The sequence below is a fragment of the Humulus lupulus genome, chromosome 3 (assembly GCF_963169125.1).
Source record: "Humulus lupulus chromosome 3, drHumLupu1.1, whole genome shotgun sequence".
Classification (NCBI taxonomy): domain Eukaryota; kingdom Viridiplantae; phylum Streptophyta; class Magnoliopsida; order Rosales; family Cannabaceae; genus Humulus; species Humulus lupulus.
The window spans coordinates 227,469,467-227,481,545 of record NC_084795.1 but is presented as its reverse complement, the minus strand read 5'-3'; the positions used below and the strand labels follow the sequence as shown (position 1 = coordinate 227,481,545).

Below are 12,079 nucleotides of genomic sequence, written 5' to 3'. Positions count from 1 at the left end.
AAAGGAGGGTCGGGGGGTTACTTAGAGTCTTAGGGTTCTTTGAATGAAATGAGGATGATGACTGTAAAAATAAAGTTTTTTTTAAAAAAAAAATCAGTTTTTAATAGGGTTTCGGGTCTGAACCCGAACCCATGACAAGCAAATTTCAAAACTCAAACCCGATCTGACTCCTGTCTGGTTTGGGCAGGATTTAACCCGAATTCGATGGGTTTTTCCAAAAAATGGGTTTTCGGGTTGCGGATCGGACGGGTTTGCAGGTCAAATGTTCATCCTTATTATAAAGTTTCTTGTTGGTCTTCATATTCAAGGACAATTTCGCCCTCACAATCATATATACTTTCCAAATGTGTCCCAAAACTGGTGTAAGAGTTCAAGTGGGTTAAGAAAAATATGCTTGTTCAACAGCCTACGTGGCTATCACTTGAGAGTATGAGGAGTTCGGACAGCAATACAGAAAGAATAGAAGAGCTTGAGATGTTGCTGGAAGCATATACTTTGTTGTTATAGACAGCACTCTTAACAAGCTCACATCGGTATTCACAACAGTTTTTCTCTATTTACTTGTCGTTCATCTATATTCGAGTAGGGTAATACAGTGTTTAGTCATTTTTTATTCTTTTATGTTTCAGCTGAAGAGATACATTGATGACACTAAAGATTTCATCAACATTCAGCTGGTATTATATTATGCTCTCCTTATTAATAATATTTGTCTATTGTATATACAACCATTCATAGTGTGTAGATATATTTTGTTTTGATTCTTTTACCACCTAGATATTTAAGGGCTTTGTCTTGCAAAAGGATGCAGATAGTCGCAAACTGAACTGAATCTATTAACTGCTCAGTGAAGAAAGGAAAAGGGAAATTGCATTGCATGTTTTTCTTTCTATTGATAATAGCTGAAATATCATTCATGTACCTAGAATATTTTAGCTCTTCACAAACAACTACTACTACTGCAGAGTAATCTTATTCTTCAAATATTTATTATGTTTGCAGGATAATGTTTGAAACAAGCTTATTCAATTTGAGCTACTTCTCGCAACTGTGCAACATTTGTGGTGGCCATTTTTGGGGTGGCTGCTGGAACCTTGGGCATGAACTTCCCCACATCAATGTTTGACAGTCCTGCGGCTTTTAAGTGGGTCCTCATAATTAACGGTATAACAGGCATGGCCATATTTTGTGTGCTTGTATTGTTTTTCAAGCATAGAAGGCTCATGCAATTTGTAGGTGCTTTAAGACCCTTTATTCAAATTTTAATTGAAAAGAAACAAATTATAAAAGAGGAAGAATTTTGTTTCCGTCTTTTTTTTTTTTTTTGTGCTTTATATATTTAATGAGAAATAGGAAATAAAAGCTAGTCCTCTTGAAGGTATTCCTTTTAACTTTGTGAATGTTAGTCTATAATGGTTCAAAAGCAAGGACGTATCGTCATCTTCTATTGTTGGTGAAAACCATCATTGGCTACCATAAAAGTAGATGTGGTTGAAATGGTTTAACTAAAAATTATTCGGATTGTTAAATAGAGAAATGAAACCTGGAGATTCAATGTTACTAGTCGAATCATTTGCATCAAAATTTCAAGAGGGCTAGCTTCGTGGAAATGAGCATAATACCGTTATGAAAAGAATGCTGTTACAATGTGCAAACAATTGCTAATGGTTACTAAGTTTGAGAGGCATAACTGTAACAATTCTTTCCAATAATAAAGACAAGAAGTTTAAGATCAACAGTCAAAATTGTTTTCTGATTTAACAATAAACACTTCTTAGTATTAGAGCCGAATATGTCGAAAAGCAGAAGTACATTTAACCCAACGTACTTCTTATTGTACTCCTCAAGACTTATCAGATGCCACTCTTATGCGAAAGAGGTTGGAAAAAGAGGTTTTAAAAACAAAGATCTATTAACCTTCCAACATTAAATTTCTCAAAGGTGGGAGAAGTATCCGTTTCATCCAAAAGAAAAGGAAAAAAAGCTTTGCGTCATCATTTAGCAGATGATGAACCTGAAGAAAGTCTTTGACTACGAGCTTTATCAGCTTTTTCCAAATAGTCTTGATGAGACTGATGCTTTGCCCCTGAAAGATAAGATAGGAAGATAGACCATGGTCCTTCTCAAGTTCGGAACACTCAGCAAAAGTTAAAAGACAAATAAACCAACTAAATTGAGTAAGAGTCAGTCATGCAAAGCGCATCAGGAAATAAGATTAACCAATCAGCTGGATAACTTGGATCAAGTATTAATTCAAAACTAGAGAAAATCTTAATTCATTTCAATATATTAGTTAGAATGCATGTAAAGATAAATATTGGTAATATGTAAATCCATAATGCAGCCTAGGTGAGCCTGTTCTGAGATCTCTTGTTTTCCTTTAGGCTTATACAATTACATATATGTAAATTGTTCAATAATTACATATCAAGGGTTAACTCACTGACTGCACCATTAATCTTTAAGTTAAGGCCATAAATTGTTCAATACATGAAATGCTTGAAGTTGAAATGTAAGTGCAGAGGAAAATATGGCGTTGTAAAACAAGATGTTCAATCAATGACAAGACAAGAGAATAGATTTGAGTAAAATTAAACATTGCAACCAAGCTATATGAAAGAAAAACAATCTAAAGAGGAGAAAACAAAAACAAAAGATAAATATTTGTACAAGGCTACTTTTGTCAAGGGGTGCATACTACGAAAACAGCTTAAATTTTATTGGCACAATGTGTTCTATCAGTGAGTTCATGTATAAAGTATCAACAGTAAAACTAATCCAAAGTTTAAATGCAGCAATGCCAATTAAAGATTAAGTACCAAAAAAACAATTAAATTTAAACAAACCATTTCGATATTGTTGGCAAAGAGCCTTCTTCGAGACAAGGCCAATCTCCCAGCAAGTCAATTGCAATTTCATTCCATAAAAACCATTCTGTTACAAAGGGTCCTTATATACCCAGCAGTTTAGGAAATACAAAGATAGTAATAACAGGTAACAGAAAATATTCTCCCAGCCGTGCCCCTCAGCATTGCTCCAGCCTAACGAACTTCTTGAGCCATCAGGGTCGCACACGCACTCGTGCTCCACGCGCCCGCACTCTCTCGCCATCGTTGGTCGGTTGGTTCTCTTCATTCACGCTGCAGCTTCCTTTCTCTGGGACCTAGGTTGGCTCTCCCACATGGCTAGCTTTTTCTATCCAGCCTCTTATCTTCCCTTGCATATCCTTCGGGTCTAAAACTATTGGGCCTTCTATTTGGGTTGGGCTAACACTACTCCCCTGCTCGAAAACAACCTTGTCCACAAGGTTGGTAAGATCGTAAATGCGGCAGAATTCTAGAAAATCTTCCCAAGTTGCATCTTCCGACACGCTCAAGGACCACTGGACCAACACTTGTGGTGTGCCCTGAATGAATCGTGTAGCTAAGATGGCCTGGGGAACCATGACCGGTTTATTATTGACAGTGAGCTCGGGCAGTGGGTAGCAAGTCGTTGGAGAGCTACCATAAAACGGTTTGAGCAGTGAAACATGGAAGGTCGGGTGAATGCGACTTCCTGCTGGTAATTCGAGGGTGTAAGCCACGGCCCCAACCCGAGCTTTGATGGGAAATGGGCCAAAGTACCTACTACATAGTTTATAGTTAAGGCGCTTAGCCACGGTTGCTTGTCTATATGGCTGTAACTTAACTAACACCAACTCACCAACCTTGAACTCAATGTCTCTTCGTCTTTTATTAGCTTGCTGTCTCATACGGTGTTGAGCTTGGAGCAGATTGTTCTTCAATTGCTGCAGAATGGCATCACGAGTGAGCAAGTCATCTTCTACAGCTTGAATGGTGGTGGTACCTCGAGTGTACGCAGGGATAGTTGGGAGAGCTCTTCCATAAACTGCCTGAAAAGGGGTCATACCAATAGCGGAGTGCTGGCTGGTATTGTAGTGGTATTCCGCCCACGAAAGAAACTTACTCCACTGTTTAGGATTGTCCGCTGTAAAGGCCCTGAGATATTGTTCTAGATAGCGGTTAGTGACTTCTGTTTGGTCATCTGTTTGGGGATGGTACGAAGAGCTCATCTTCAGCTTAGTACCCATTAACTCGAATAATTTTTTTCCAGAATGCACTAGTGAAGATCGGGTCGCGATCCGAAACGATAGACCTTGGCATACCATGTAAACGTATCACCATATGAGAAAAGAGTTCCGCGACCTTGGTAGCTGAATAGTGATTCGGTAAGGCCCCAAAATGAGCGTATTTGGTGAAGCGATCTACAACCACCAAGATGTTAGTGACTCCACAAGAGTTCGGTAACCCCACGATAAAATCCATGGCTAGGTCCTCCCAAACACGTTCTGGAAGCTCCAATGGTTGTAGCAATTCGTAGGGGGCAGCGGGTGAGTATTTTACTGTTTGACAGATGACACATGACTGCACAAACTTTCGAACTTCAGATTGCATACCTGGCCAAAAAAAATTCGCACTCAACCGTAGGAACATGCGTTCCGACCCCGCGTGTCCACCCATAGGAGTCTCATGGAACTCCTTAATAAGTCGCTGCTTGAAGTTCGAATGAGTGCTGACTCGAATACGTTGCCTGTAATACAATAAACCGTCTCGCACCGCATAATCCGACCCTTCTAATGTTCTCTCGGCCAACTGAGTATGGATGCGCCTCAGTTCTGGGCAGGTTGTATTTTCCCTTCGTAACTCGTCCAAAAAATCAAAACATGCAGAAGAAATAGCAGCAGAAAAAAATAACGACCCCTCATGTTGCTGATATAGTGCATCTACCGCTGAATTAGCTTTTCCAGCCTTATATTCTATTGAAAAACTGAAACCAATTAGCTTTCTCAGAAAATGTTGTTGTTCCGGTGTTTGAATTACTTGAGTAAGTAACTCTTTCAATCTCCGGTGGTCAATGCGAATAACAAAGTGGCGTCCCAACAGATATTGTCGCCATTTGGTAACTGCCTCCACAATCGCCCTTAACTCTCTTAGATATGCTGAAGTACCCACAAACTTAGGACCAAGTTTCTTGCTGAAAAAAGCAATAGGATGACCCTCTTGCATGAGAACTGCCTCGATGCCCACATTTGACGCATCCGATTCGATGACAAACAGCTTAGAGAAATCTGGTAGAAGGAGAACTGGGGTCTCGGTCATAGCATGTTTGAGCTGAAGGAAAGCTGTCGTGGCTTGTTCGGTCCAAACAAAGTTGTCTTTCTTCAATAGTTCCGTAAGAGGGGCTGCTATGGTGGCATAGTGGGCCACGAATCTCCGATAGTAGCCAGTCAAACCCAAGAATCCCCGTAGATGCTTAATAGTATGAGGCTGGGGCCATTCGACCATTGCAGCGACCTTGGAAGGGTCTGCCTGAACCCCTTGTGCCGAGATTAAGTGCCCCAAGTAATCTATGGTTGTCTGAAAGAATTTGCACTTGCTGCCTTTCGCATAAAAACAGTGATCCCGAAGCCGCTGTAACACAAGTCGCAAGTGGCGGCGATGGTCCTCCCCAGTTTTACTGTAAATCAAAATATCGTCAAAGAAAACAATGACACAGTTGCGCAGTAGTGGCTTGAATACCTGATTCATAGTGGCTTGAAATGTCGAAGGAGCATTAGTAAGACCGAATGGCATTACGCGAAATTCGTAGTGGCCTTCGTGAGTGCAAAACGCTGTTTTGTGAATGTCTCGAGAATCCATTCGGATTTGATGATACCCCGCCCGAAGATCCAACTTAGAAAATACTGTCGCTCCGCCCAACTCGTCCAATAACTCATCTATGGTCGGTATGGGAAATCGGTCCTTAATGGTAATGTCATTCAATGCGCGATAATCAATACAAAAATGCCACGACCCGTCCTTTTTCTTGACTAACAGGACCGGTGAAGAATAAGGACTATTACTTGGTTGAACAAACCCATAATGCTCCATCTCCCGAACTAACTGTTCAATAATATCCTTCTGAAAATAAGGATAACAATATGGTCGTACGTTGACTGGTTTCGAACCCGGTTGCAAGAAAATGCGGTGATCGGTCTGGCGAGGCGGTGGTAGTTGTGTTGGTTCAGCGAACACATCCTGAAACTCTAACAGAATGCCTTGTCCCTCCAATGGTAATTGTTTTTCCAAGTCAGCGACCTCTACAATAACCCCTGACCTCTCAATGAAAGCACCAGTGTTGGCAAAGAGCCTTCTTCGAGACAAGGCCAATCTCCCAGCAAGTCAATTGCAATTTCATTCCATAAAAACCATTCTGTTACAAAGGGTCCTTATATACCCAGCAGTTTAGGAAATACAAAGATAGTAATAACAGGTAACAGAAAATATTCTCCCAGCCGTGCCCCTCAGCATTGCTCCAGCCTAACGAACTCCTTGAGTCATCGGGGTCGCACATGCACTCGTGCTCCACGCGCCCGCACTCTCTCTCCATCGCTGGTCGGTTGGTTCTCTTCATTCACGCTGCAGCTTCCTTTCTCTGGGACCTGGGTTGGCTCTCCCACATGGCTAGCTTTTTCTATCCAGCCTCTTATCTTCCCTTCCCTTGCATATCCTTCGGGTCTAAAACTATTGGGCCTTCTATTTGGGTTGGGCTAACAGATATTCACATCATAAAAAAAAAATAATTCTTAGTCTCTGTTTCTACTACAAATTGAAGACCAATTCATTACTAGCAAAGTGACAATAAAAAAAATGCCTCTTTTTTATTGAATCCGCTTCAAAGGGTAAATCGAGCATCAATTAAAGAAAAATGAAAATCCCAGAACAGAAAATCTCAAGTCATGTCTTTGATACCTAAATTTCTCATTTTTCCACTATCGTTTTCCATATAAAAAAACAAAAATTAAAAATTAATAAATACCCAGAACAGGAAATCTAAAATCTTAAAAGGGCAAAAACCTCCATTGACACAAAACCAAATAATCTGAAACCGAGATATATAGAAGCAGCAGAGAGTGGAATGAATACAAACCTCTGCTCATGAGAGCCCAAGGAACGCCGAAAACAATGGTGATAATAGCGATACCAGCCAGTACATGCTTTTTCTCCCCACTGTACAAGTAGTGCTCCATTCTCGCCCTAAAACCCCCACCTCCTCCTTTAGCACCGGTTTTTGCCTCGTTACTCATCTTCTTTATTATTATCACCTATGAAGCTCGTCCACCGTCCCCGACACTCTCTTGGGTTAGTTCCGGTTGTAATTGTTAAGACTGAAATTATGAAAGAAAAGTACTTTGTAGCTGCTCCCACATAAACGAAATATAGTTTATTTATTCAAAAGGTTTAATGCTTGTTCTCTTCTTTGGTTAACCGGGTTGCCGCCCCCCACCCACCCAAAACACATATAGCTAGGTTTGGAAAAGTTATAAACCATTCAATTTTGTATTAGCTAAGACTAAAGATATGGAATTTAGAGGATTAACACAGGATTTTTACGTGGTTGGGGCGCTAATTAGCCTTAGTCCACGAGTCAGTTGTATTAGAGCTTGGAAAGTCTTTTACAATGGAGTTTCTCTCTATGTTTTGACAGAATAACTGTGTACGAGTCAAAGAGAGATCTTTTTTCCAGTGTTCTATTGCCCGTATTTATAGGCTCATGGGAACACTGGGTCTGGGCCGGGTATGGCCCGGGCCCATCAGAGATATGGATATTCTTGGCCTCTCTGGTGGAAGCCCAATATAAAAGATAAAACATACATAACATCCAGACTAGTTAAGGCCCAATAAGGTGGCCCAAGAACTATATTTCGCCCGACAAAACGGTGCTTTAGGTCTGGACACTTCGAGTTACGAGGCAGATTCAGGGGACAAGACCAGTTAGAGTACTTAGCAGTGCAGATCTGAAACAACGGCGTGCAATCCCGAGGTGGCCTTTTCCGCAGGTGAAAAGTAGGGACAACATCCATGCGGAGTGGGACGGCTTCAGGGTCCTGGACGCTTTTCCCACCAACCGGGGACAACGTGATCCGGGTTCGTTTACCTTTGTCCCTCTTCATTTACCACAGGCCCGGACCGTTACCAGGCTCCGGGACCAGGCACGTATACCGCCAGGGGAGATCCGAGCTGTCTGCATGTCTCCTGGATGACTGTCCCGGATAACCATACTGGACCCCTGTATGGCCCAGAATTGCACTAGGCCAGTGCCCCCTTGGATATTCCCATACCAAGAGACCTTGGGCCGGGCCCACATTTTGAATGCCTTGACCATGGGCCTGGACGATCGTTCCGGGACCACGCAGGAAATGGGGATAACAATACCATTTTTTTTAAAATTAATTGATGGATTTTTTAAAGAATTTTCACTTTTATGGGTTTATTTTTGCATATTTTTATATAAAAGTTAGTTTATGTAATAGTTTTACTCTTAATCAAGTTTTATTAATTTGGAAGGGTATGTTTGTAATTTTATTATTATTTTTTTAGCTTATTTCTTTTTATATATTACTAATTTTATATTAAAAAAAAATTTGGTTGTTTTGTTTATTTTTTTTGTAATATGAATTGTGTTTAAAATTATTTTTGATTTATTATAAACATTTTTTCTCTTTTTTTTAGATTGTACATTTCTTTTTTCAAATTCTGGGTAAGGTAACCAGTTACTTGATTGATATTTGATAGTTATGTAAAAAAAATCCTAGAGCTAGGTTAAATAACATGTACCAGGAGGGGTAACCAGTTATCCTGAGTTGAGTAACTTTCTACCACAAGAGGGGTAACCAGTTACCATAAGAGGGGTGACAGGCTACTCATATTAAATATGAAAAGAAACATCAATTTTGAAAGAAAAAGAGGAAGAACACTTCATTAAAAAAGGAATAAGAAGTAACTATAATTTTAGTAACATAGATAATCAGTTACCATAAAGAACTCATAAATGTGCAGACACATCAGAACGTGAAGGTAACCAGTTACCCTCATAAATATACACACAAAAGAATGTGAAGGTAACCAGTTACCCCCCACAAATATACACACAAAGAACGGGAAGGTAACCAGCTACCACAGATTTGAAGAAAGAAAAAAAGTCATATCCACCATCTTTCCCTTCTCTCCCATCTTCTTCGAGTAAATTTTTTTCTAGATTTGAATGTTCCCATCAGGGTGACTGGTTACTCATTCACGTTTTCATATTTTTATTAGTTTTCTTTCCAAATTTTGGTGTTCCTATAAGGGTTACAATAAAAAGAAAATGCTGAAAAAATTTACTTGAATTATTTTATATATAGTGGAAAAGCCTATAAAAAAAATTACAATAATAAAAGATAATAAATAAAAAATAGTAAAATAATTATGTAATGTTAAAATATATGTGTGAAAAAAAGGAAAAAAAAAAAGAAAATGGAATAAGAAATGAATAAGTACAAAAAATGAAGAAAAAAGAAGGAAAAAAACTTAAGAAAGAAAACTAAAAAATATGAAGAAAAAAAACAAAACAAAAGAAATGATAAAGGAAAAAATAGATGAATGAATAAAAATGAAAAGAATAAGATGAAATATAATGGAAAAATGGAAAGAAAAAAAATATGAATGAAAAAATTGGTAGAAAAAATGATAAAAAAGAAAAAAAATGGAAGAAGAAAAAAAAAGCTTATGTGTGTGAAAAAAGTAAAAAAAAAAATTGAAGGAGAAAATAATAAATACAAAAATGAAGAAAAAATAGAAGGAAAAAAAAAAGAAAATAGAAAATATATGAACAATAAAAACAAAACAATTCAAATGAAAGAAAAAAAATAGATAAATTAATAAAAATGAGAAGAAGAAGAAGAATGGAAGAATGGAAAGAAAAAAAATGAAGGAAATAATTGGTAGAAAAAATAAGTAAGGAAAAAAAGAAAGAAAAAATAACTAAAAAAATAATTAAAAATGAAGGAAAAAATAAAAAAAAATTGAAAAATAAAATAAAATTACCTTCAAAATCAAAGAAAATATAACTATGATAAAAAATATGGCATTTCTATATTTTAGTTAGCTACTAATTTTGTTTCTCATATTTAACTTTTTATTTAATAAATTTTCTCATACAAATTAAGAAAAATATAATTATCATATTTTTGCACAGTATAAATGTCATATTTTTATTAAACAACCCAACCTGTTACTAAAAAAGATATAAGGGTTGGGTTGGGTTGGCCCCAATTATAAGGCTAAAATGTTTTATTTATAAAAACAGATACTATATTTTTTAGGACAAATATAAGAAAAATTAAATTTTTATAAAAAAAAATAGATTTTTTCTTAAATAGTTTTTTTTTTTTTTTTACTTTTTGTACTGTTCTTATTTAAAAAAAAAAAAAAAATACGCACTCAAGTTTTCGAAAATACGATTTTAAAAGTTTCACAATTACGAAAATACGGATTTTAGGAAAAATAATTAAAAAGCAACTGGAATGCAACTTCATAACAACTCACTAGACTAACTAAACATTAACCTCAAAAAACCTAAAAACAACGTGAAAATAAAAAATAAAAAAATAATAAAAAAACTAATAACAATGTGAAAAAAAAAAGACAAAACCATAAAAATGTAAAATTTTCCTTAAAACTGTCAAATTTAAAAAAAAAATTGACTGTAAAAACGTTATTTTTTTAAGATAAGATTAGTATTTTATGTAAAAATCTATAAAAAAAAATTCATGTTGGGCCTTTGATTTTCAAATAGTTCAAATTCACTAAATAATGTAACATTCATTAAAAGAAAATATTTCAAAAATATGGCTTTCATAACATTAATATGCAAAAATATATTAATTATACTTTTCTTAATTTGTATGGAAAGATTTATTAAAGAAAAAAAATTAAAGTATGAGAGACACAATTAGTAGCTAACTAAAATATAGCAATGCCACATTTTTTTATCATAATTTTGTTTTATTTGATTTTGAAGGTTATTTTATTTTATTTTATTCAATTTTTGATTTTTTCCTACATTTTTAATTATTTTTTCAGTTATTTTTTCTTTTTTTTCCTTACTTATTTTTTGTTCCATTTTTTCCCTTTTCTTTTTTTTTTTCTACCAATTTTTTAATCTTTTTTTTTCTATTTTTTCTTCTTCTTCTACTTCTCATTTTTATTTATTTATCTATTTTTTTTTCATTTGTATTGTTTTATTTTTTTGTTCATATTTTTTCGGTTTTTTTTTTTCATTTTTTCCTTCTATTTTTTCTTCATTTTTGTATTTATTATTTTCTCTTTCCATTATTTTTCTTTTCTTACACATATGAGCCTTTTTTCTTCTTTCTTTTTTTTTTTTCATTTTTTCTACCAATTTTTTCATTCATATTTTTTTCTTTCCATTTTTACATTATTTTTATTTTTCTTTTTTTCATTTTTATTCATTCATCTGTTTTTTTTCCTTCATCATTCCTTTTCTTTTGTTTTTTTTCATACTTTTTTAGTTTTATTTCCTAAGTTTTTTTGCTTCTATTTTCTTCATTTTTTGTACTTATTCTTTTTGTAGGAAAAACTAATTGCAGGATCTTTATTTATTTTCATGCAATTTACATATTATCAACACAAACATGCAAATTCCTAGAACATGCTCCTATGAAATTGATACAAATACAAAGTAAAGTAAAAACTTACATTACGCAGCGGAACTGGAACAACTCCATCCTTCAATCTCTCTAACCCTTGATTCCATTCTGTAGCAGAGTATTATCAAGAGATTGAACAAGATCAGCAACACAGTCTTCCTCACCAAGCCTTTGATCAACCTAGAACTAGTGTGGGCTGGCTCTCAACACATGAGATAGAGATCTAGAAAAGAAGAAGAGATTGTGGCTAAGAAAGGATTAGAGTGTCTAGGTTTTCACTTACCCAAATCAACTGAGACTGACTTGCTACTAAAAACCCTAGATATCATATTCCTTATATAGGCAACTTAATGGGATTTATTTAAATTTAAATTAATTAAAAATAATAAACAAAACTAAAAGTCTTGGGCTGCCATAAATGAACTTGGGCCCAATCTCTTTATTTTGAATTTAAACCCCAACTGGGCCTAAATTCAAAACCTTTTATTTATTTATTTTTAATTAATTAATTAAATCCTTATTCAAATTAACTAATTATAATTTGAAACT

At 35.6% G+C, this 12,079-nt stretch overlaps 1 protein-coding gene and 1 long non-coding RNA gene across 3 annotated transcripts; one reads left to right on the top strand and one right to left on the bottom strand.

Moving 5' to 3' along the window:
• Positions 1-393: 393 nt before the first annotated feature.
• Positions 394-1,565, top strand: LOC133823455 (uncharacterized). Its single transcript, XR_009888341.1, has 3 exons — positions 394-533; positions 630-677; positions 1,003-1,565. It is a non-coding gene; the product is annotated as an uncharacterized LOC133823455 (long non-coding RNA).
• Positions 1,566-1,725: 160 nt separating this feature from the next.
• LOC133823454 (transposon Ty3-I Gag-Pol polyprotein) lies at positions 1,726-7,324 on the bottom strand. Of its 2 annotated transcripts, none has more exons than XM_062256231.1 (2): positions 6,970-7,324; positions 1,726-2,086 (listed from the first exon to the last, which is right to left on the bottom strand). In XM_062256231.1, the coding sequence occupies exons 1-2, from the start codon at positions 7,124-7,126 to the stop codon at positions 1,995-1,997; spliced, it is 249 nt and encodes an 82-aa protein (XP_062112215.1). In that variant the 5' UTR covers positions 7,127-7,324; the 3' UTR covers positions 1,726-1,994. The 2 variants fall into 2 exon arrangements, with proteins under 2 accessions (XP_062112215.1, XP_062112214.1); XM_062256230.1 differs by lacking the exon at positions 1,726-2,086 and adding an exon at positions 2,894-6,589 and having other exon boundaries at positions 6,970-7,107.
• Between the last annotated feature and the right edge of the window lie 4,755 nt (positions 7,325-12,079).

Coding starts and splice junctions, on each gene's coding strand:
- LOC133823454 (XM_062256230.1), bottom strand. CDS start 5,930: ATGGAGCATTATGGGTTTGTTCAACCAAGTAATAGTCCTTATTCTTCA.